The sequence below is a fragment of the Macrotis lagotis genome, chromosome X (assembly GCF_037893015.1).
Source record: "Macrotis lagotis isolate mMagLag1 chromosome X, bilby.v1.9.chrom.fasta, whole genome shotgun sequence".
NCBI lineage: Eukaryota > Metazoa > Chordata > Mammalia > Peramelemorphia > Peramelidae > Macrotis > Macrotis lagotis.
The window spans coordinates 629,384,379-629,410,395 of NC_133666.1; the positions used below are offsets into that span (position 1 = coordinate 629,384,379).

General features: G+C 36.3%; 2 protein-coding genes across 3 annotated transcripts in view; both read right to left on the bottom strand.

Moving 5' to 3' along the window:
* Positions 1–26,017, bottom strand: part of LOC141500485 (putative adhesion G protein-coupled receptor E4P) — a 258,858-nt gene that overhangs the window by 145,474 nt on the left and 87,367 nt on the right. The window lies entirely within an intron of this gene.
* Positions 1–26,017, bottom strand: part of LOC141500484 (adhesion G protein-coupled receptor E2-like) — a 118,527-nt gene that overhangs the window by 53,979 nt on the left and 38,531 nt on the right. Inside the window, exons 9-17 of the mRNA XM_074203683.1 lie at positions 20,948–21,070; positions 17,307–17,429; positions 14,280–14,402; positions 13,120–13,275; positions 12,894–13,013; positions 6,605–6,727; positions 5,117–5,272; positions 4,902–5,021; positions 1,980–2,102 (exon numbers count right to left, since the gene is read on the bottom strand). Of these exons, the coding sequence (XP_074059784.1) occupies positions 1,980–2,102; positions 4,902–5,021; positions 5,117–5,272; positions 6,605–6,727; positions 12,894–13,013; positions 13,120–13,275; positions 14,280–14,402; positions 17,307–17,429; positions 20,948–21,070 (1,167 nt within the window). The remainder of the gene's footprint in view (positions 1–1,979; positions 2,103–4,901; positions 5,022–5,116; positions 5,273–6,604; positions 6,728–12,893; positions 13,014–13,119; positions 13,276–14,279; positions 14,403–17,306; positions 17,430–20,947; positions 21,071–26,017) is intronic.

Here is a 26,017-nt window from a genome sequence, read left to right on the forward strand (position 1 = left end):
TTAAATAACTGGGCAAATATCAACTCCTCATGGATAGGTAGAGCTAATATAATAAAAATGACAATTCTACAAAAGCTAAACTACCTGTTTAGTGCCCTACCAATGAAAATTCCAAAAAATTACTTTAATGAGTTAGAAAAAATTGTAAGTAAATTCATATGGAGAAATAAAAAGTCAAGAATTTCCAGGGATTTAATGAAAAAAGTGCAAAAGAAGGGGGATAAGCCCTACCTGATCTAAAATTATATTATAAAGCATCAGTCATCAAATCTGTCTGGTTTTGGCTAAGAAATAGAGTGGTATACCAGTTTAATAGTTTAGGTGCAATAGCAGGAAACAATTATAGTAATCTGCTGTTTGACAAACCCAAAGAGTCCAGCTATTGGGATAAAAACTCTCTCTCTTTGATAAAACCTGCTGGGATAATTGGAAGTTAGTATGTAAGAAACTTAGATTAGAACAACACCAAGGTAAGATCCAAATGGATACAGGATTTAGACATAAAATCAATACTAGGAGAAAATTAGAAGATCAAGGACTAGTTTACCTGTCAGATCTATGGAAAGGGGAGCAGTTTATGACTAAGGAAGAGATTGAGAACATCACCAAAAACCAATTAGATGATTTTGATTACATTAAATTAAAAAGCTTTTACACAGATAAAACCACTGTAACCAAGATCAAAAGAAATGTAGTAAACTGGGAAATAATCTTTACAACTAATGATTCTGATAAAGGACTCATTTTTAAAATATACAGAGAACTGGGTCTTATTTTTAAAGCAAAAATCCATTCCCAAGTTGACAAATGGTCAAAGGATATGCAAAGGCAATTTACAGATGAGGAGATCAAAGCAATTCATAGTCATATGAAAAATTGCTCTAAATCCAGACAAACATCTACATCTATATTTTCCAATGATGTTGGCGCATTTGGTATGGGGACCACAAACAAGAGCATTCTGAGAACATTCATCCACATCTAGGGAGAAGGTAAATTTGATCAAAAGAGCTCCCCAGATCAAGACTGCCTAACTTATTGTGGTGATTTGAAATCATCCCCCTTTACTGTTCAGTCATTTCAGTTTATATCCAAATGTTAGTGATGCCATGCGGTGTTTTTTTTGACAAAGACACTGGAATGGTTTGCCATTTTCTTCTCCGATACATTTTACAGATGAGGAGACTGAAGCCCTGGGTCACACAGATAGTAGATGGCAGTGTAGGGATTAGATTTCAGGTCAGATGAGTGTAGTGCTTTGACCTTAAAATCCCAGATATCACAGAGATTGCAGTTAATAGATTTCAAGCTCGGGAGTTCTGACCTGCAGTGGGGTAAGTATCCACATTAAGACAAGCATCAATAAATTGAGTCCCCGGGAGTAGGTACCACCAGTTAACTAAGGTGTGACAAACCAGACCAGGCAAGAATTGAAATTTGTCTAAGTTTCTGGAACAATCAGTTATGAGCTTGATCAATGAGTGACTCTTGAACTTCTAGTCTGAGTGAAATAGGGAAATACAGTCTTTATATATACAGTAAGATTATATTTCAAAAATTCTAAAGGCAAAAGAATTGAAGACCATCACTCCTAATCCAGTCTTCTTCTTCTTGCCCTATGCTGCCATTCAAGTCATGAAAGCTCAGTTTTCAAAAGGAAAGATGTATGGGAAAAGGAGAGATAAGGAATGGACAGTACAAGTACTTTTCAGATATCTAAAAAATAAATGTTTAAAAAAACCCAGAGGACTTCTCTAGTTCACTAATTCCTCATGCAGAATTCATAGAATGCCATCAATAATAATCAATGGGAATATGAAGGCAAGAAAGGGGTATGATTCACCCAGAAAACAGAGAGAGAGAGAGAGAGAGAGAGAGAGAGATCTAAATAGAATGAGGCTCAAATTCTTTCATTTCCACATCTTATTTCATTACAACTAGAATTATGCTTTGCAGAAATCTTCTTCAGCCCCACTCACCTTGGCACTCCATTTTGGGTCCCATTACAAATCCATTGTTGCAATCACATGTGTAGTTTCCTGGGGTGTTGATGCAGATGGCATCTTGTGGACAGACTGTGGAATCTGCACATTCATCCACATCTGGAATTCAGAGAGAAGGAATATGCAGGATCACAGTTGGGGTTTGAGCAATACGGTACAATCCTACAGTAAGTCATTAAATATATATTAAATGCCAATAATTTGCCAGGCAAGGTATTCGACACTGGGGATAGAAAAAGAGATAAAAGTTACTCTTCTCCAGGAGCTCACAGTTTAATAGGGAAGACAAAATGAAAACAAATGCATAGACAGGACAGCTAGGAAATTCAAAAAGCAAAGTTGATAAAATTGAGGAGGATTAGAAAAGCCTTCCTATAGGAGGTAGGATTTGAACTGGGTATTGATGGAAGCAGGGGAAACTAAGAGGGAGAGATGAGAAGAGAGTATTCTAGGTATCAGGGATAATCAATGAAAATGTCCAGATCCTGGATTTGGTGTGTCTTCTGTAAGGCGATCAGTCAGTGTCATTGGCTTGAAGCATATGTATAGAGAGTGTAAGGAATAAAAAGAGTAAAAGGAAATCATGAAGAACTTTGAAAGTCAAACAGAAGATTTCATATTTGAAATAGAGGTAAAAGGGAGGCATTGGAGTTTACTGAGTTGGGTGGTTGGGGTAGGTTTTGGGGGAAACATGATCAGATCTGTGCTCTGGGTGGATCCCTATGACAGTTGAGTGGGGAACAAACATACTTTTGGCTGAAAGACAATATAGATGTCTGAGATTTGGTAGGTAGGGAACATAAGGAATGAGCCCAGATGAATAAAAGTAATTTCCAAAAGCTAGATGAAATATGTGTGAATGATCCTGCAAACCAGGGTAATGATGGGACTATACCTACCCAGAGAATTCATTGCAAGTGGATGGTTGCAATATGTTCTTCAAATTTAAGAGTTTTTTAACTATAAATTTATAAAATGAATATAACTTCATATTTAACCAAAAATTTGAAGTCTGAATGATTGTTAATTGCATAGATAGAGAAGAGACTTATCAGTGGGTGGCAGTCAATGATTGATAAGTAACGGAAGTATCACCTCAAACCTGAAGTAGTCAACTAGAACTCACCATGTCAAGGTCACACGAGCTTAATATACTTAGATTATACCTTTTCTTTCACTGGTGATAAATGAGGAGACACTTAATAGATAAAAATGAAGAAACTGAGGCTGAGAAAGGTTTAGGGAAGTGTATGAAGTCATATACAATGGAGATTTTTGTTGCATCGTATTATTTAACTCATTTCACAATACCTAGCTTCACCTGCATAAAATGCCATTAATCTGCATTTTTTATGTCATAGACATACACTAACTTTCTTTCCTAAAATTCTTCTCTGATAAATTTCCAAGCCATAGAAATCAAGCTTAGCTTTGCAAAGACTCTACCAATAGATTGCAAAATTTGGCAGATTCTGTCAACTGAGGAAGATATTCATATGGGTTTCATTAATTGCTAGAGATTAGTGTAACAAAGTGCAAAGAAAATTATCACCAAGATATTGGTTACCAGATTATAGATTTGGTAGCAGGCAAAGCGGGCCACAGTAATGCATGAAGATGTTTCTTGAGCCAGAAGGGTCAAACTCAAATAAAAACCGAGGTCAATAAGAATCCCTATTATCTACCTGTTGATGTGCTTTTTAAATGTAATATTTTCTATGTTTTATTGTAATTTTTTTATTTATTTTGTTGAATATTTACTGATTGTATTTTAATCTGGTCAGGAGTATTTAATCTACTCAAGAGTTTTGGGATACAAGCAGCTCTATCTTGTTTTGACTGACACCCTATACCATGATATCTACATTGGTAATATTATTCTGACACCATGGAATCGTAACTTGGCAGCACTTTAAAAGCTGCCTCTTCCAAACCCTTCATTTTACAAGCAGGATGTTCTGGAGGCAGTGTAGACTAGCAAAGCCAAAGCTAATTGTTCAATTACAGTAAATGCTACAATTTAAGACTTGACTAATTGTTTTGCTGATTGTTTAGATTTAAGAAAGAGACAGAGATTGTGCACATCTTTGCCTTTAAGTTTAAAATGTGATATAGCTACACTGTTTTTCTTGGATAGTTCATAATCAAACAATTTACCAATATACTCCTGAGTACATAGAATGTATCTGTTGGGATAAATCCAAGAATTTAAGGGGACTGGATTTCTTCCAGTTAATTATAATTCCAGAATAATCTGGCTGGCTGCATTTGAAGCATGAAAAAAGACACAAGAGCAGCACAGAGAAATTGCAGGTGATGGAGGAGAAAGAAAGGCTGCCAGGGCAACAACCAAGCCAGGCTGTCCAACGAGAATCATAAGAGTGAGCCAAGAATTAACCTTTGGAGGATTAGGGGTGTTAAAAAGAGAATTGAAAGTTGAATCAATTTGACATTTTCTGAATGCAAATATAGAGGGAAAGTATATATAATATGTATATATGTGCATTTATATACACAGATATATGGATATATGCATGTGTATCTTCAGACCTTTCTATTCAAATGAATCAGCAATTTTCATTGAGGGAGGCCATGATGAGGGAATTTGAACAAGATTCTCTGATTCCAAATTCAGTCTCTTTCTTTGATTGCTGCTTTTGGATACCAGTCAAGAAGCTTGAAATATTGACTTTCTTTCTTCATGACCTATTAAGTGTATTGTAGAAAATATATCTTGCCCTTCCAAATAGATAACTGAAGACAAGGACAATTTCTCACATTAGTTGATATACTTTCACAGGACCTCTCAAAAAGAAGGAAATAACACTTTTTTTAAATGATTGAAAAAATGAAGATAAGAAAAGTTCAAGACAGATTCTGTCTTAGTGTGCTTGGTACCTTCACATTGAGAGTTCCTAAAAGTGAAGCCAGTATTGCACGTGCAGCCATAGCTCCCTGGAGTATTTTGACAGGTGGAATGCTGGGGGCAGACTGAGTCCCTGAGACATTCATTAATATCTGCAGAACAGGAGAAAGATATTTTCAGTAAGTCACAAAATGCCCAAGCCTAGGTTAGATAACCCTAGAAACATCAGTAACCCTTGGAGTATTACCTGTGCATTGGAAGGATCCAGTCTTACCAGGGACCCAAGAATTTCCCCTGGGAGAAGAGAATCCAGTCAAACAGCTGCATCTATAAGTTCCAATGACATTGGTGCATTTGGTATTGGGTCCACAAACAAGAAGATTCTGAGAACATTCATTGACATCTAGGGAGAAGGTGAATTTTATCAAAAGAGCTCCCCAGATCAAGGCTGCCAAACATTGTGGTGATTGGGAATCACCCCATTGTTCTCTTCAGTCATTTCAGTCATATCCAACTCTTCATGATCCCATTTGAGGTTATTTTGACAAAGCCACTGGGATGGTTTGCCATTTCCTTCTCCAGCACATTTTATAGATGGGAAGACTGAGGCCCAAGATCATATAAATAGTAAATGGAACAGCAGAAATTACATTTCAAGTCATCTGTGTGTATTGGCTTGACTTATAATGCAAAATACTATGGAGATTTAGGCTAATGGTTCAAAAATTAAGGTGTTCCTAATCTGCAGTGTGCTAATCAGATAACAATGCTCACATTAAGTCCAGTTCCAAAAAAGTTGTGACTCCAGTAAGGGGGAATGCAAGGTTAACTAAAGATTAACAAACCAGAACAGGGAAGAATTCCTGGACCATGTCTTTTAGCCATGAGTGACTCCTGAACTTCAAGTATGCATGAAATAGAGAAATATAGAATTTTTTACCATAAGATTAAATTTAAAATATTTTAAAAGCAAAATAATTGAAGACCCCTCACTGCTAAGCCTATTTGCCTCATGCTGCCTTTCAAGTCAGGAAAGCCCACAATTTTCAAATGGAAAGATGCATGGAAGAAGGAGGGATAATTGATGAACAGTACAAGTACTTTGCAGATATCTAAAAAATAAATGTTTAAAAAAACCCAGAGTACTTCTCTAGTTCAATGAGCAAATCCGTTTGCAGAGAATTCATAGAATGTCATCAATAAGAATCGATGGAGTGGGGCGGCTAGGTGGTGCAATGGATAAGAGCACTGGCCTTGGAGTCAGGAGTACCTGAGTTCAAATCTGGCTTCAGACACTTAATAATTACCTAGCCGTGTGGCCTTGGGCAAGCCACTTAGCCCTATTGCCTTGAAAAATCTAAAAAAATAAAAAAAAAATAAAATAAAGTTTAAAAAAAAAGAATCAATGGAGAGGGGCGGCTAGGTGGCACAGTGGATAAAGCACCGGCCCTGGAATCAGGAGTACCTGGGTTCAAATCCAGTCTCAGACACTTAATAATTACCTAGCTGTGTGGCCTTGGGCAAGCCACTTAACCCCATTGCCTTGCAAAAAAAAAGAATCAATGGAGATATGAAGGTATGAAAAGGATGAGATTAACTGAGAAAAACAGAGAGAGAGAGAGAGAGAGAGAGAGAGAGATCTAAATAGAATGAGGTTCAGAGTCTTTCATTTTCATATTTTATCTCATAAAAATTAGATTTATACTTTGCAGAAATCCCCTTTAGGCCCACTTACCTTGGCACTCCATTCTGGGTCCCATTACAAATCCATTTTTGCAATCACACGTGTAATTTCCTGGGGTGTTGATACAGGTGGCATATGGTGGACAGACTGTGGAATCTGCACATTCATCCACATCTGAAATTCAGAGAGAAGAATTATACAGAATCAAAGTTGGGGTTTAAGTAATACAATGCAATCCTACAGTCATTAAACATATATTAAATGCCTATTATTTGCCAGGCAATGTATTCAACACAGGGGATAGAAAAAGAGATTAAAAAATATTCTCCTTCCTCAAGCAGTTCACAGTCTAATATTGTAGACAACATGAAAACAAATATTTTTTGAAACCAAAACCTGAGTTACACAGAATAAATAGGAAATAATTCAAAGAAGAAAGTTGATAGAATTTGGGAGGATTAGAAAAGATTTTCTGTTAGAGGTGGGATTTGAGCTGGATCTTGAAGGAAGTAGGAGAAACCAAGAGGGAGAGATGATTGGAGAGAGCATTCTAGGTAAGGGGGACAATCAATGAAAATATTCAGATCCTATAGATGGGGTGCCTTCTGCTAGGAAAAGCCAGGAGTTCAGTCAGTATCATTGGTTTGACGAATATGTACAGAGAAAGTGAAAGGAGTAAAAATAGTAAAAGGAAATTATGAAGAACTTTGAAAGTCAAACAGAAGATTTCATATTTGAGCCTAGAAGTGAAAGGATGGGTTTGGAGTTGATTGAGTTGGGTAGTTGGGGTAATTAAGGGGAACATGATTAGTTCTGTGCTCTGGATAAATCCCTTTGACAGTTGAGTGGGGAGTAGACTAGACTAGATACTTGTATCTAAAAGACTATCCAGACTCCTGAGATTTAGTAGGTAGGGAACACAAGGAATGAGAACCAATAAACAAAGTAATTTTCAGAAGTTACAGGACATGTGTTTGAATGATCCAGCAAACAGGGTAATGGTAGGACCATACCACCCAGAGATTTGTATACCTGAAGGTGGTTGCCATATGTTCTTCAAGTTGCAGAGGTTTTTATAATTATGAATTTATAAAATGAATTAAACTGCCTATTTACCCCAAAATTTGAAGTCTCAATGATTGTTAATTGTATAGATTGAGAGTTACCAGTGTGTAGCAGCCAATGACTGACAAGTAAAACAAGGGCCACCTTAAACCTGAAATAGCCTATTAGAACTCCATCTGTCAAGGCACAAGTTTCATTATATGTTTGGACCTATCCTTTCACTGATGAAAAAATGAGGGTACCCTTGATACATGAAAATAAAAAAACTGAGACTGAGAGAGTTTTAGAGAATTGTATCTAGATTGTAATGGTGCTAGAATCCTAACACTAATGCTATGACTGTAAATCCACTAATCTTTCCATTAAATCATTCAACGTCAGTAACTATTGGTATCCTTAATACCACAGGGAGCAAGGTGGCATAGAGAAAAGACTGTTGAACTTGGGAATCGGGAAGTCCTGTATTCAAATCCTATTTCAGACACACTGTCTGTCACAGGTTTCCTCACCTGCAAATGTTAACAATAATAGGATTCCATGTTTGTGAACTGATCCAACCATTCTGGAGATCAATTTGGAGCAAAGAACAACAAAACTGTGCATGCTCTTTGAACCAGCACTACCACTACTTGGTCTATATCCCAAAGAGATCATAGAAAAGAGAAAAAGACTCATGTTCAAAAACCTTTATAGCAGCTCTTTTATACTGGCAAATACTTGGAAATTTGGGGGATGCCCTTTAATTAGGAAAGTGCAGAACAAATTGTGATATATGACTGAGATGGAGTACTACTGTTCTGTAAGAATTGATGTTCAGGAGGAAACCCCTGGATAGACATATGAATATATACATACATATATATATATATATATATATATATATATATATATAGAGAGAGAGAGAGAGAGAGAGAGAGAGGAGAGAGAGTCTCCTGCTAGGAAATACCAGGAGATCAATCAGTATCATTGGCTTGAAGAATCTGTATAGCGAGAGTGTAAGGAATAAAAATAGTAAAAAGAAATCATGAAAAACTTTGAAAGTCAAACAGAAGATTTCATATTTGAACTAGAAGTGAATATAGATAGATAGATAGATAGATAGATAGATAGATAGATAGATAGATACTGAGTGAAGTGAACAAAAGCAAGAAAACATTGTACAAAGGAACAGTGACATTGGGCAATCATCAACAAGATTTTGCTCTTTTCAGCAATGCAACTATCAAAGACAATTCTAAAAGACTCATGATAGAATATACTATTCACATCCAGATAATGAACTATGGAGTCTGAATGAAAGCCAAAATATATTATTACAACTTTTTTTGTTTTATTTCTTCCTTCTCATAGTCTTTCCCTTTTGTTTTGACTCTTCTTACACAATATGACTAATGTGGAAATATTATTAACATAATTGTACATAATACACCTCTGTTTGCTGTCTTAGTAAAGAGGGAGGAGAGAGAAGAAAGAAAAAAATTGAAACCCCAAATCTTAACCAAATGAATGTTGAAAACTATCCTTAGATATAATTGGAGGAAAACAATACTATTAAGGGGAGGGGAGGGACAGAGGGAAGAGTGGTAAGGATTAAAAGTGAAACAGATGTATTTCCTGTAGTGCAGAAGATACTGACTAAACTACTAGTATTGAAATCAAAATCCCAAGTGGTGAATGAGCCCACACATCAGTTTTTCTCCATCATGAGTTTCTCTGGAAGACTGTATTGCCAAGTTACATATGTAAAAAGACACATTTTATTATTTGTTTGCTTTAATTTAAGATCAATTTTTCCTCTGTCAGGGTTAAGTAAATCTTTATTAAAGATGTAAAATTGTCATTAGTATAAGTTGTGCATTGGGTACCTATCGTTTGGGTAAATTACCTCCTAAGTAGCAGATCTGATAGTTCAAAAAGACTAAGAATCGACAGTACAAGTACTTTGCAGATATCTAAAAAATAACGGTTTAAAAAAAAACCCCAGAGGACTCTCTGAGTAACCTCGTGCAGAATTCATAGAATGCCATCAAGAAAAATCAGTGGAGATATGAAGGCATGAAAGTGATGTGATCCACCAAGAAAGCTGAGAGAGAGAGAGAGAGAGAGAGAGAGAGAGAGAGAGAGAGAGAGAGATCTAAATAGAATGAGGTACAAATTTTTTCATTTCCTGATCTTATTTCATTACAACTAGACTTATAATTTGCAGAAATCTCCTTCAACCCCACTCATAGAATTCATAGGAGATTATGCTGGATCACAGTTGGGGTTTGAGAAATATAATGAAATCCTACAGTCAGTCATTAGACATATGCTAATTGCCGATTATTTGCCAGGCAAGGTATTCAACACAGGGGATAGAAAAAAAAAAGATATTCTCTTTCGTCAAGGAATTCACATTCTAATAGTGAAAACAACATCAAAACAAATATGTTTTCAAAACAATACCAGGTATAGAGAGGACAAAATAAGAAAAATTCAAAGAAAGTTGATAGAATTAAGGAGGATTAGAAAAAACATCCAAGATTTGAGCTGGGTCTTGAAGGAAGCAGGGGAAACTAAGAAGCAGAAATGAGTAGAGAGAGCATTCCAGGTAAGGGGGACAATCAATGAAAATATCCAGGTCCTAAAGATGGGGTGTCTCTTGCTAGGAAATGCCAGGAGATCAATGAGTATCATTGGTTTGAAGAATCTGTATAGAGAGAGTGTAAGGAATAAAAATAGTAAAAGGAAATCATGAAAAACTTTGAAAGTCAAACAGAAGATTTCAAATTTGAACTAGAAGTGAAAGGGAGGCATTGGCATTTATTGAGCTGGGAGGTTGGTAGGTTTGTGGGGAAAAATTATCAGATGTGTGCTCTGGGTGGATCCCTATGACAGTTGAGTGGGGAACAGACAAGATACTTGCGGCTAAAAGACCATCCAGACTTTTGAGACTGAGTAAGTAAGGAATGAGCCCAGATGAAAAAAAAAAGGTAATTTCCAAAAGTCAGAGGAAATGTGTGTGTGAATGATTCTGCAAACCAGGGTAATGAAGGGACCATACCCACCCAGAGATTTTGTTGCAAGGGGAAGGTTGAAATATGTTCTACAAATCACAGAGGATTTTTTAAACTATGAATTTATAAAGTGAATTGAACTGCATATTTAACCAAAAATTTGAAGTCTGAATGATTGTTAATTGCATAGATGTAGAAGACAGTTGTTATCAATGGATGGCAGCCAGTGATTGAAAAATAACAGAATTTCTTCCTTAAGGATGTGATTTCTCTCTTCACATTCAATTTGGACCAATGGACAACATGGAAACAAAATAAAGACTGACAGATTGCTTTCTGGGGGGTGGTGGAGTAATATTGGGAGAAAATTTGTAAAATTCAAATAAAACCTTAAATTAAAAAGAAAAGAAAGAAACAGAAGTATCACCTCAAACCTGAAGTAGTCAACTAGAACACCCCATGTCAAGGCCACATGAGCTTAGTATCTTTTTATTATACCTATCCTTTCACTGGTGAAAAATGAGGGGACACTTGATAGATAAAAATAAGGAAACTGAGGCTGAGGGAGGTTTAGGGAATTGTATGAAGTCACATAAGTAGGGCATTTTTGTTGCATCATATTTAACTCATTTCACATAATCTAGCTTCACCTGTATAAAATGTCATTAATCTGTATTTTTTTATGTCATAGATGTACACCTTTCTTTGCTGAAATTCTTCTCTGGTGAATTTCCAAGACATAGAAATCAAGCTTAGCTTTGCAAAGATTTTACCAATAGATTGCAATGTTTGACATATTCTGTCAACTGAGGAAGATATTCATATGGGTTTTACTAATTGCTAGGGATTAATCTAGCTAAGTGAAGGGAAAATTATCATCAAGCTATTGTTCACCAGGTCATAGATTTGGTAGTGGGAATAGCAGGCCACAGTAATGCATGAAGATGTTTATTGAGCCAGAAGTGTCACACTCAAATAAAATCAGAGGTCAATAAGAATCATTATTATCAACCTGTTGACTTGCTTTTAAATGAAATATTTTCTATGTTTGATTGTACTGTTTTATTTAATTTGTTGAATATTTAATGATTGCACTATAATTTGGTCAGAAATATTTAAATCATTCAAGACTTTTGGGATACAACAGTTCTACCTGACACCCTATACCATGATATCTACATTGGTAATATCGTTCTGACACCATGGAATTGTAACAGCACTTTAAAGGTTGCCTCTTCCAAACCCTTTATTTTACAAGCAGAGTGTTCTGGAGGTAGCATAGACTAGCAAAGCCAAAGCTAATTGTTCAATGACAGTAAATGCTACAATTTAGGACTTCAGTCATTGTTTTGCTAATTGTCTGCACTTAAGAAAGTGATAGAGATTGTGTTCATCTTTCAGTTGAATTTTAAAATCTGATATAGCTACATTGTTTTTCTTGGATAGCTCATAGTCAAAAAATTTACCAACACACTCCTGAATATATAGAATGTATCTGTTGGAATAAATCCATAGAATTTAAGGGGGAAGTTTTTTCCACTATTACTGGGATTTCTTCTACTCAATTTGAATGCCACAGTAATCTGATTTGGTTGCATTTAAAGCATGAAGAAAGACACAAGAGGAGCACAGAGAAATTGCAGGTGATAGAGGAGAAAGAAATAGCTGCCAGAACAACAACCAAGCCGGAATTGTGCCCTGAAGCTTGGATGGTGTTCTATTTGTGGCTGTCCAACAGGAATCATAAGGGTGAGCCAAGAGTTAACCTTTGGAGGCTCTAAGGAGTTTTAAAAATTGAATTGAATGTTGAATCAATTTGACATCTTCTGAATGCAGAAAGAGAGGGAAAGGATATCAAACACACACACACATTTATATACACAGATATATGGATGTATGCATGTGTATCTTCAGTACTTTCTAGCCAAATGAATCAGCAATTTTGGTTGAAGGAAGCTGTGATGAGGGAATTTGAACTAGATTCTCTCATTCCAAATTCAGTTTTTCTTTGATTGCTGCTTTTGAAAACCAGCCAATAAAATCACAGAAGCTTGAAATATTGATTTTCTTTATGCATGATCTTTCAGGTATATAGTAGAAAATATATCCTGCCCTTCCAAATAGAAAAGAGCCACACTGAAGACAAGGACCATCTCCCACATTTATTTGTTTACTTTCACAGGACCTCTTCCAAGGAAGGAAATAACATTTTTTTAAAAGACTGAAAAAATGAAGATAAGAAAAGTTCAGGATAGATCATGTCTTGGTGTGCTTGGTACCTTCACATTGAGAGTTCTTAAAAGTGAAGCCAGTATTGCAGGTGCAGCCATAGCTCCCTGGAGTATTTTGACAGGTGGAATGCTGGGGACAGACTGAATCTCTGAGACACTCATTAATATCTGCAAAACAGGAGAGAGATGTTTTCAGTAAGTCACAAAATGCCCTAGCCCAAGTGAGATAACCCTAGACCCAAGGACAAGACATCCGTGACACTCTGAGTATTACCTGAGCATTGGAAGGATCCTGTCTTACCAGGGACCCAAGAATTTCCCATGGGAGAAGAGAATCCAGACAAACAGATACATCTATATTTTCCAATGACATTGGTACATTTGGCATTGGGACCACAAACAAGAGGATTCTGAGAACATTCATCGATATCTAGGGAGAAGGTGAATTTGATCAGAGGAGTTCCCCAGATCAAGGTTCCCAAACCTATTGTGATGATTTGGAATCACTCCTTTTTGCTAAGGAGACATTTCAGTCATATCCAACTGTTCATGATTCCCTTAGGGGTTATTTTGACAAACACACTGCAATGGTTTGCCATTCCCTTCTCCAGCACATTTAAACAGTTGAGGAAACTGAGGAGCAAGATCACATAGATAATAAATGGAACAGCAGGGATTACATTTCAGGTCAGCTGGGTATATTGGCTTGACCTATAATCCCAAATACCATGGAGATTGAGGATAATAGATCACAAATTTAGGAGTTCCTAAGCAGCAGTGGGCTAAGCAGATAAAAGTGTTCACATAAAGTCCAGTATCAATAAATGGTGTGTAGAGCAATGGGGAACATGAGGTTAACTAAGGAGTGACAAACCAGAACAGGGAAGAATGAACAAAGGTAAAGTTCCCGGACTATGTCTTGAAGCCACAAGTGACTCCTGAACTTCAAATCTGAGTGAAATAGATAAATGCAGTCATTTTATCATAAGATAAAATTAAAAACAAAATTAAAAACAAAAGACCCCCTTGCTCCTAATCCTAATTGCCCCATGCTGAATTTCAAGTCTTGAAAACCTACAATTTTCAAATGGAAAGATGCTCAGAAGAAGGAGGAATAAAGGATGGACAGTAGAAGTACTTTGCAGATATCTAAAAAATAAATATTTAAAGAAAGCTAGAGGACTTCACCCATTCAATCAGTAACTAACTCCTCATACAGAATTCATAGAATGCCATCAATAAGAATCAATAGAGATATGACAGCCTGAAAGGAATATGATTCACCCAGAAAACAGAGAGAGAGAGAGAGAGAGAGAGAGAGAGAGAGAGAGAGAGAGAGATAAATAGAATAAGGTACAAATTCTTTCATGTCCATATTTTATTTCATTAAAATTAGACTTCTACTTTGCAGAATTCCCCTTTAGGCCCACTTACCTTGGCACTCCATTCTGGGTCCCATTACAAATCCATTTTTGCAATCACATGTGTAATTTCCTGGGGTGTTGATACAGGTGGCATGTGGTGGACAGACTGTGGAATCTGCACATTCATCCACATCTGAAATTCAGAGAGAAGAATTATACAGAATCACAGTTGGGGTTTGAATAATACAATGCAATCCTACAGTCATTAAACATATATTAAATGCCTATTATTTGCCAGGCAATGTATTCAACACAGGGGATAGAAAAAGAGATTAAAAAATATTCTCCTTCCTCAAGCAGTTCACAGTCTAATATTGTAGACAACATGAAAACAAATATTTTTTGAAACCAAAACCTGAGTTACACAGAATAAGTAGGAAATAATTCAAAGAAGAAAGTTGATAGAATTTGGGAGGATTAGAAAAGATTTTCTGTTAGAGGTGGGATTTGAGCTGGATCTTGAAGGAAGTAGGAGAAACCAAGAGGGAGAGATGATTGGAGAGAGCATTCTAGGTAAGGGGGACAATCAATGAAAATATTCAGATCCTATAGATGGGGTGCCTTCTGCTAGGAAAAGCCAGGAGTTCAGTCAGTATCATTGGTTTGACGAATATGTACAGAGAAAGTGAAAGGAGTAAAAATAGTAAAAGGAAATTATGAAGAACTTTGAAAGTCAAACAGAAGATTTCATATTTGAGCCTAGAAGTGAAAGGATGGGTTTGGAGCTTATTGGGTTGGGTGGGTGGGGGAATTAGGGAGAACATGATTAGTTCTGTGCACTAGATAGATCCCTTTGACAGTTGAGTGAGGAGCAGAATAGACTAGATACTTGCAGCTAAAAGACCACCAAGACTTCTGAGATTTAGTAGGTAGGGAACATAAGGAATGAGCCAAGATGAACAAAGTAATTTTCAAAAGTTACAGGACATGTGTTTGAATGATCCTGCAAACAGGTTAATGGTAGGACCATACCACCCAGAGATTTGGTTGCAAAAGGATGGTTGCCATATGTTCTTCAAGTCTCACAGGTTTTTTTTATTATGAATTTATAAAATGAACTAAACTGCCTATTTACCCCAAAATTTGAAGTCTCAATGATTGTTAATTACATAGATTGAGAGTACACTTACCAGTGTGTAGCAGCCAATGACTGACAAGTAAAACAAGTGCCACCTTAAACCTGAAGTAGTCTATTGGAACTTCATCTGTCAAGGCAGCACAAGTTTTATTATATTTTTGACCTATCCTTTCACTGCTGAAAAATGAGAATAACCTTGACACATAAAAATAAAAAAAACTGAGATTGAGAGAATTTTAGAGAATTGTATGAAGTCACATAGATTGTAATAGTGCTAGAATTGCAACACTAATCCTATAACAGTAAATCCACTAATCTTACCAAAAAAAAATCATTCAACCTCAGTAACTATTGGTATTCTTAATACCACAGGTAGCAAGGTGGCATAGAGAAGAGATTATTGAACTTGGAAATCAGGAAGTCTTGTATTCAAATGCTACCACAGACACTTACTGTCTGACACAGGTTTTCTCACCTACTAAATGTTAACAATAATAGCATCCATCTTTGTGAACTGATCCAACCATTCTGGAGAGCAATTTGGAGCAAAGAACAACAAAATTGTACTTGCTCTTTGATCCAGCAATACCACTACTTGGTCTATATCCCAAAGAGATCATAGAAAAGAGAAAAAAGACTCACATATTCAAAAATCTTTATAGCAGCTCTTTTTGTACTGGCAAATACTTGGAAATTTGGGGGATGCCCTTTACTTAGGAAAGTGAAGAACAAATTGTGATATATGACCGAGATGGAGTACCACTGTTCTGTAAGAATTGATGAGCAGTACAGGGAAACCCTAGGAAAAACTTACATATATACTGATACTGAGTGAACTGAACAAAAGCAAGAAAACATTGTACAAAGGAACAGCAACATTGGGCAATGATCAACAAGATTTTACTCTTTTCAGCAATACAACTATCAAAGACAATTCCAAAAGACTCATGATAGAAAATGCTATTCACATCTGGAGAAAGAACTATGGAGTCTGAATTCAGACCAAAAAATATTATTTTTCACTGTTTTTTTCTTTTATTTCTCCTTTCTCATAGTCTATCCCTTTTGTTTTGATTCTTCTTTAACAATATGACCAATGTGGAAAAATTATTAACATAATTGTACATAATTCACCTCTGTTTTCTCTCTTAGTAAAGAAGGAGGAAAGAGAGGGAAGAAAAAATTGAAACCCTAAATCTTATCCAAATGAATGTTGAAAACTATCCTTAAGAAGAATTGGAGGAAAACAATACTATTAAGGGGTAGGGAGGGAAAGAGGGAAAGAGTGGTAAGGATTAAAAGGGAAACAGATGCATTTCCTGTAGTGCAGAAGATATTGAGTAAACTTCTAGTATTGGAGTCAAAATCTCAGTTGTGAATTATCCCAGTCTTTCTCCATCATGAGTTTCTCTGGAAGACTGTGTTGCGGATTTACATATGTAAAAAGATGTGTTTTATTATTTGTTTGTTTTAATCTAAGATCTATTATTCCTCTGTCAGGGTTAAGTAAATCTTTACATTAAAGATGCAAAATTGTCATTAGTATAAGTGGTGCATTGGGTACCTACTGTTTGGGTACATTACCTCCTAAGTAGCAGGTCCTATAGTTCAAAAAGATTAAAAATGGACAGTACAAGTACTTTGCAGTTATCTAAAAAATAACAGTTTTTTAAAAAATCCAGAGAATTCTCTAGTTCACTGAGTAACTCCACTTGCAGAATTCATAGAATGCCTTCAAGCAATGGAGATATGAAGACATAAAAAGAATGTCATTCACCCAGAAAACTAAGAGAGAGAGAGAGGGGGAGAGGGAGAGAGAGAGAGAGAGAGAGAGAGAGAGAGAGAGAGAGAGAGAGAGAGAGAGAGAGAGATCTAAACAGAATGAGGTTTAAATTCTTACATTTTATTTCATTAAAACTAGACTTATACTTGGTACAAATCTCCTTCAGCCCAACTCACCTTGGCACTCCATTTTGGGTCCCATCACAAATCCATTTTTGCAATCACATGTGTAATTTCCTGGGGTGTTTATGCAGATGGCATCTTGTGAACAGACTGTGAAATCTGCACATTCATCCACATCTAGAATTCATAGGAGATTATGCTGGATCACAGCTGGGGTTTTAGCAATACAATGCAATCCTACAGTCAGTCAATAGAAATATACTAATTGCCTATTATTTGCCGGACAAGGTATTTAACACAGGGGATAAGGAAAACAAGACATTCTCTTTCCTCAAGGAATTCACAGTCTAATAGAGAAGACGACATCAAAACAAATATGTTTTGAAAACAAAACCAGGTATAGAGAGGACAAATAAGAAATAATTCAAAGAAAGTTGATAGAATTATCAAGCATTAGAAAAAAAAACTTCCTGTAGGAGGAGGTAGGATTCGATCTAGGTCTTGAAGGAAACAGGGGAAACTAAGAAGCAGAGATGAGTAGAGCATTCTAGGTAAGGGGGACCATCAGTGAAAATGTCCGGATACTAATGATGGAGTGTCTCCTGCTAGGAAGAGCCAGGAGATCAATCAGTATTACTGGCTTGAAGAATCTGTATAGAGAGAATGTAAGGAATAAAAATATTAAAAGGAAATGATGAAGAACTTTGAAAGTCAAACAGAAGATTTCTTATTTGAACTAGAAGTGAAAGGGAGGCCTTGGAGTTTATTGAGTTGGGTGGGTGGTAGGTTTGTGGGGGAAAATGATCAGATCTGTGCTCTGGGTGGATCCCTATGACAGTTGAGTGGGGAACAGATTAGACTAGATACTTGTGGCTGAAAGACCATCCAGACTTTTGAGACTGAGTAGGTAGGGAACATAAGGAATGAGACCAGATGAAAAAAAGTAATTTCCAAAAGTCAGAGGAAACCAGGGTAATGAAGAGACCATAGACACCCCAGAGATTTCTTTGCAAGGGGAGGGTTGCAATATGTTCTACTAATCTCAGAGATTTTTTTAACTATGAATTTATAAAATGAATTAAATTTCTTATTTAAACAAAAATTTGAAGTCTGAATGATTGTTAACTGCATAGATTGAGAAGAGTTATCAGTGGGTGGCAGCCAATGATTGATAAGTAACAGAAGTATCACCTCAAACCTGAAGTAGTCAACTAGAACTCCCCATGTCAAGGCCACATAAACTTAGTATATTTTTATCATACCTATCCTTTCACTGGTGAAAAATGTGGGGACACTTGATAGATAAAAATATGGAAATTGAGACGGAGAGAGGTTTAGGGAATTGTATGAAGTCGCATAGGTAGGGGGTTTTGTTACATCATATTATTTAACTCATTTCACATAACCTAGCTTCACCTGTATAAAATGTCATTAATCTGTATCTTTTTATGTCATAGACATACACAACCTTTCTTTGCTGAAATTCTTCTCTGGTGAATTTCCAAGACATAGAAAGCAAGCTTAGCTTTGCAAACACTTTACCAATAGATTGCAATGTTTGACATATTCTGTCAACTGAGGAAGATATTCATATGGATTTCACTAATTGCTAGGGATTGATCTAGTTAAGTGCAGGGAAAATTATCATCAAGCTATTGTTCACCAGGTCATAGATTTGGTAGTGGGAATAGCAGGCCACAGTAATGCATGAAGATATTTATTGAGTCAAACTCCAATAAAAACAGAGGTCAATAAGAATCCCTATTATCTACCTGTTGACTTGTTTGTTAAATGTAATATTTTCTATGTTTTATTGTATTGTTTTATTTAATTTGTTGAATATTTTCTGATTGCACCATAATTTGGTCAGAAATATTTAATTGACTCAAGACTTTTGGCATACAACAGTTCTACCTTGCTATGACTGACACCGTATACCATGATATCTACATTGGTAATATCATTCTGACACGATTGAATTGTAACTTGGCTGCACTTTAAAAGTTACCTCTTCTAAACCCTTCATTTTACAAGCAGAGTGTTCTGGAGGCAGTGTAGACTAGCAAAGCCAAAGCTAATTGTTCAATGACAGTAAATGTTACAATTTAGGCCTTCAGTCATGTTTTGTTGATTATCTGGACATAACAAAGTGATGGAGATTATGTTCATCTTTCAGTTGAGTTTTAAAATCTGATACAGCTACATTGTTTTTCTTGGATAGCTCATAGTCAAAAAATTTACCAACACACTGCTGAACATATAGAATGTATCTGTTGGAATAAATCCCTAGAATTTAAGGGGGCAGTTTTTCCATGATTACTGGGATTTCTTCTACTCAATTTGAATGCCACAGTAATCTGATTTGGTTGCATTTGAAACATGGAGAAAGAAACAAGAGCAGCACAGAGAAATTGCAGGTGATGGAGGAAAAAGAAATAGCTACCAGGACAACAACCAACCAGAATTGTGCCCTGCAGCTTGGATGGTGTTCTATTTGTGGCTGTCCACAGGAATCATAAAGGTGAACCAAGAGTTAACCTTTGGAGACTCTAAGGAGTTTTAAAAACTGAATTGAATGTTGAATCAATTTGACATCTTCTGAACACAGAAAGAGAGGAAAAGGATATCAAATGCACACACACACACGCACATGCATGCGCACACACACACATTTATATACACAGATATATGATTACATGCATATGTGTCTTCAGACCTTTCTAGTCAAATGAATCTGCAATTTTGGTTGAGGGAAGCTGTGATGAGGGAATTTGAACTAGATTCTCTCATTGCAAATTCAGTCTCTTTCTTTGCTGCTTTTGGATACCAGCCAATAAAATCACAGAAGCTTGAAATAATGATTTTCTTTAAGCTTGACCTTTCATGTATATAGTAGAAAATATATCCTGCCATTCCAATTGCTGAAGACCAGGACCATCTCCCACAATCTTCTGTTTACTTTCACAAAAATTAAAACCCAAAATCTTATCCAAATGAATGTTGAAAACTATCCTTAGATATAATTGAAGTAAAAAATACTATTAAGGGGTGGGGAGGGACAGAGGGAAAGAGTGGTAAGGATTAACAGTGGTAAGGATTAAAAAGATACATTTCCTATGGTGCAGAAGATAATGAGTAAACTATTAATATTGGAATCAAAATCCCAAGTTGTTCCCACACCAGTTTTTCTCCATCATGAGTTTGTCTGGAAAGATATGTACATAAGTAAAAAGATGTATTTTATTATTTACTTGTTTGATTTAATTTAAGAACAATTATTCCTCTGTCAGTGTTAAGTAAATCTTTACATTAAAGATGTAAAATTGTCTTTAGTATAAGTGGTGCATTGGGTACCAATTGTTTGGGAACATTACCTCATAAGTAGCAGGTCTTACAGTTCAAAAGGATTAAGAATGGACAGTACAAGTACTTTGCAGATATCTAAAAATAACAGTTTAAAAAAAACAGAGGATTCTCTAGTTAACTGAATAACTTCTCGTGCAGAATTCGTAGAATGCCATGAAGAAGAATTGATGGAGATATGAAGGTATGAAAGGGATGTGAATCACCCAGAAAAATGAGAGTTAGAGAGAGAGAGATCTAAATAGAATGAGGTTCAAATTATTTCATTACCACATCTTATTTCATTACAACTAGACTTAGAGTTTTCAGAAGTCTCCTTCAATTCCACTCACCTTGGCACTCCATTTTGGGTCCCATTACAAAGCCATTTTTGCAGATACATGTGTAGTTTCCTGGGGTGTTGATACAGATGGCATCTTGTGAACAGACTGCAGAACCTGCACATTCATCCATATCTAGAATGCAGAGGGGATTATGCAGGATCACAGTTGGGGTTTGAGTAATACAATACAATTCTACAGTCAGTCATTAGACATATACTAATTGCCTATTATTTGCCAGTCCAGGCATTCAACACAGGGGATAGAAAAAGAAATAGAAGATATTCTCTTTCCTCAAGGAATTCACAGTCTAATAGTGAAGACAATATCTAAACAAATATGTTTAGAATACAAAACCAAGTATAGAGTGGACCAATATGAAATAATTCAAGGAAAGTTGATAGAATTAAGGAGGATTAGAAAAAACTTCCTGTAGGAAGTGGGATTTGAGCTGGGACTTGAAGGAAGCAGGGGAAGCTGAGAGGGAGAGATGAGTGGAGAGAGAATTCTAGGTAAGGGGGGCAATCAATGAAAATATCCAGATCCTAATGATGGGGTGTCAGTTGCTAGGAATAGTCAGGAAATCAATCAGTACCATTGGATTGAAGAACACATATAGAGAGTGTGTAAGGAATAAAAATAGTAAAAGGAAATCATAAGAAATTTTGAAAGTCAAACAGAAGATTTCATATTGAGCTAGAGGTGAAAGGTAGGTGAGTGGGATTAAAGTGTGAGATTTCTTCAGTAGAATATTATAGATTGGAAAATAGTTAACTATGACAAACAACTTCTGGGATATTGGTGAAGAGTCAACTGACACCACCTTATCTGTTGAAATCCAGGTGTCCCTTCAATTCCTGGGGCTGAAGGGATATTCTGGTTTCAGTTTGAATTATATGCTCTTTTCCTTATATTAATTTATGCATCTAGATTGTGAAGATCACATTCCTCATTAATGAGGGTGGGTCAGTGGGGAGAGGATGGTTCGAATTAGGATAAATGTGATTCTTGGGTCTTTTGCTTTTGCCTCAATCTCTGTAATGGATCGGTGTATATTCCACCAGAAATGAATACAACTTTCTCTTCATACCTTGAGAGATCTCTGAAAATTATTTAAGTGGCGTTTGTCCCACACAGAGGCATTGGCATTTATTGAGTTGGGTGGTTGGTACTGAATGGGATAAAGTCAGGTTTCTACAGTAGAATATTATAGATTGGATAATAGTTAACTATGTGCCCTTCCTCCCTTGACAAAGCAACTTCTGGGATATTGGTGAAGAGTCAACTGACCCCACCTTATCTGTTGAAGTCCAGATGACCTTTCAATTCCTAGGGCTGAAGAGATAATTGAGTTTCAGTTGAATTTATATGCTCTTTTCCTTGGATTAGTTTATGCATCTAGATTGTAAAATCACATTCCTCATTAATGAGGGTGGGTCAGTGGTGGTGGGGGGTAGGATCGAGTTAGGATAAATGTGATTTTGGAGTCTTTTGCTTTTGTCTCAATCTCTGTAATTGATTGGGACCCGTTCCTCGAGAAAGGAATAATGGTTTCACTTCATACCTTGAGAGATCTCTGAAATTTGTTTAAGTGGCAATTGTCCCACACACTTTGGGGCCTCCTAAAGGACTGCATGCCCTTTGGCGACTTTGGCTTCTTAGGATTTGGCAAAAAAGCAGCCCCTCCCCAAATATGGCAGTTTGTCATTTTCTGGGAAGCCTTGGTTTTCCCTCTCTGTAAGTGACCCTAAGGGGAGAGACTCAGTAGAAAGAGAACAGCAAATCCGAGGCAAGAACCTGACTGTCAGTGAGGACAAAGAACAGTCATTAACTTTTGTGCACAAAGACCCAAAAGATAATAAGCCTAGACCTTGGAACCTGAAGGCACTAGATTCCTGGAGGGTCCATTTGGGTGACTGAAGATTGGGGGTGACCCCTTCCGGTTTGGGCATAAGAGACTTGGATCTAAGGGCACTTGATCCTGAGAGGTCTCTGCCAATATTTAAAATGGGAAGGGCCCTGTCCTAAGCCTTCCCCTGCAGTAAATCAGGTAAATAAGAGTCAAATATAAAGGTAAAGTAAGAAGAAAATGATTAAGGGTTGTTGTCTTGTATGGAGAAATAAAGATAAGGAGAAGGAACATGTTTTGTCTGACTTTGGGAGGGAGAGATTGTCAGACAAAAGGTTGAAATCTCCCCTCTCTGCACTCCTGAGACATCAGGAATTTGCTGTGTTTTGAAAATTGTCAGTTTGGAAAATGCTGTTGCATTTTGTGTGATGTGTGTTTGTGCCTCACCTGTCTTTATGTGCTTAGAATGTCTATGTACTTGTGTGATTTGTTAAACAGGGAAAGGAGGAGTTAGCAAGTTCCCCTAAAGATTTCCTTGGGTAACCTCATTTTGTTATTTTGGATTTTTAGGAAGTATTCATCTAACTCTCCCAAGCTCTTCCCTTGAGCCTGCTTTCTGCCTGTATCACAATGGATAATATGATAATATGATCCCTCCTTCCTCACTCCTGGGTTTTCTCTTGAAGCTTAAAAGAGGGATTTTGATTTTGATTTAAAAGGAATGGATTGTGGAGGCCAAACCACTCACCCTTTTATTCTACCATTATGAGAAGCCCCCCCCTTCCCTGTTTATGTTCTCTTCAATTCCCAGTTCTCCATGATTTTGTTGTGCTAGAGTGTTTTCCCCACTCCCTTTTAGAAACAGTACTAAGAGAGAGAGAGAGAGAGAGAGAGAGAGAGAGAGAGAGAGAGAGAGAGAGAGAGAGAGAGTTACTTTACTTCAGGAAGAATTAATAAAATAAATGTTCAAAGGGACCTTATTTCGAAGTTAAAGAAACAGGAAAGAGACAGTGAATATTATCATTAAAAAGTAATGTAATTTTAATTTGAAAAAAGTTGTTAGAAAATAAATTTCAGAAAGTCTAGAAAGTCAGGTTAATCCTAAAGTATATAATGAGGTTACCAAGATGTTCCAGTATAGGGGAAACTAAATAGTTAATCTTTTTTTTCCAGAATGATATGGTAACATTAGAACTTCAGGAGTTTATCAATTTAGATTCTGCTAATATTGGTTATTACAGAAAATTATGGGACATGTAAGGATTTAAGAATAGAAGATCCACTGTCCCCCCCAGAATGGATTGTCTCTCTATAACAGTTATTTAGCTTACTCTATTTGAAGAAGGGGGTAGGAAAGAGAATATTCTGATTAGGCTAAGGGACTTTTGGATGACTGTTTGCCTTCTCCAGGGTTTTAGCAGTTATAATCAAGAAATGCTAAATATTAAAAGCTTGGAATGGAAAATGTATTGTGAAAAGTGGGAGAATCATAACTGTGGTTTATATAGCTGTATAAGCTATGTGACTCTAGTTCAGAATAGTATGAATCAAAGTCAAGAAGAGCTAATGAAACAGTATATTAAGCTGTATAGTCTGGGTCAGAGGTTCTGAAAGTACTGGGGAGAAAATGCAGACAGAGAGACAATGGGGTTTTTGAACCATTTGTTAAGTATGGAAATTGGTTGAAGCATGTAGACAGAAGATTTGAGCAGGTTTGACTGTATACCAAAGATGGATTTTGGGAACTTTTTAAAGTGGTTTACAAATCATTCTAGGAGGAGAAGGAAGTGGTTGTGCAGCAGCCCCATGTGGAAATCAGCCCCTCCCTCACTGAGCTGGTGATAGCTGTGCAGAGTTAAAGAAAGGGGAGTAGGATTCTTAAAGAAAAAAATACTATACTTTGGGGAGAGTTTAGAAGTTCAAGAGAAGAAAGAACCTTTAAGGAAAAGAGTGGGAAGTTGAAGGAGAGAAGATTTCCTATTCTTATGCTTTCTCCCTGGTTTGGGGGAAGGGTTGGTGTATTGGACATGTGGTGGTCTCAATCCGATCCACCATCTTGTTAAGACTTGAACCCTAGACTGAGTCCACCTGAGAGCCCCACACACCTATGGAAAGAGAGGGAGAGAGAGGAGACCTCAAGTTCTTAAACCTTAAAGGGAAAGAGACCCCATCACAAGTGGGATATGTGATAAGAAAGGAATATATCTAGATAGATAGATAGATAGATAGATAGATAGATAGATAGATAGATAGATAGATAGATAGATAAATAGATAGACAGACAGATAGATATACTTCAGGGGTTAGGAGACACATTTATTGAAAGGAAATCACGTTTAATGAATATCTGCTCTGTACTCATAGCCTAAGTAATGACTCTCACTATTTAAGGTTTCTGAACTAGAGTTTTGGGAAGCAAGCTGAGGGTTTTAAAAGAGGGGATATTAATGTTGTAACATTCTAACAAAATTTGTATAGAATGGGAAGAATTAAATAACATAGACTGTTAAATTAGTTTGGGATTATAAACTATTTTAACACTATGTAAATTTTGCAAGGTATTGAGTGGTTTGGGTTTTTAAACTTTATTGTAAACTTTATTGTAACCTCTTTGGGTTAAAGAAAAGTGGTATTGGGTTAACTAAGAAGAAAAATACCTAGGTTATCAGGGATGTTTACTGATGTCTTTGGGGGGAAAGCTCTAATTCGTTTTAATGTTAAGTCTAATAATGCTAACAATTTTATTTTTATTTTGGATTAAGCATATAGAATGTGGGTGCTGGATTCTCTGTATAAGGTACTCTAAAATTTTCTCACACTAAACTGTTGGGAAATCTAGTTGTTATTGATAGGGATTTCAAATGTATCATGTATGAGATTGGATTCTGAGAATTTGGGTAATGAGACAAAAGTGTAAAGATCATGAGATATTCATTTTGCTCTTGTTCCAAGGGAAATGAGATGTTTGAATAAGAATCTTATGATTACTATATATTAACAACGTATGTTTAATTCTAAAGAAGTCAAGAATGTGGACTTCTCATTGGTAACTGCAGACAGTTGGGGAGGCTCTGAATAAATGGCAATTGTGTGGATCCCATTGTAAGCTAACTTATTGACGAATAAAATGTTTTTATCAGTTATGTGATATGCTTTTGTAACTGCAAAGAGATTATATTTGCAATATTTAGTTATCTCTTGTGAATGTCATTTAAATACTCTATTATTAAAGC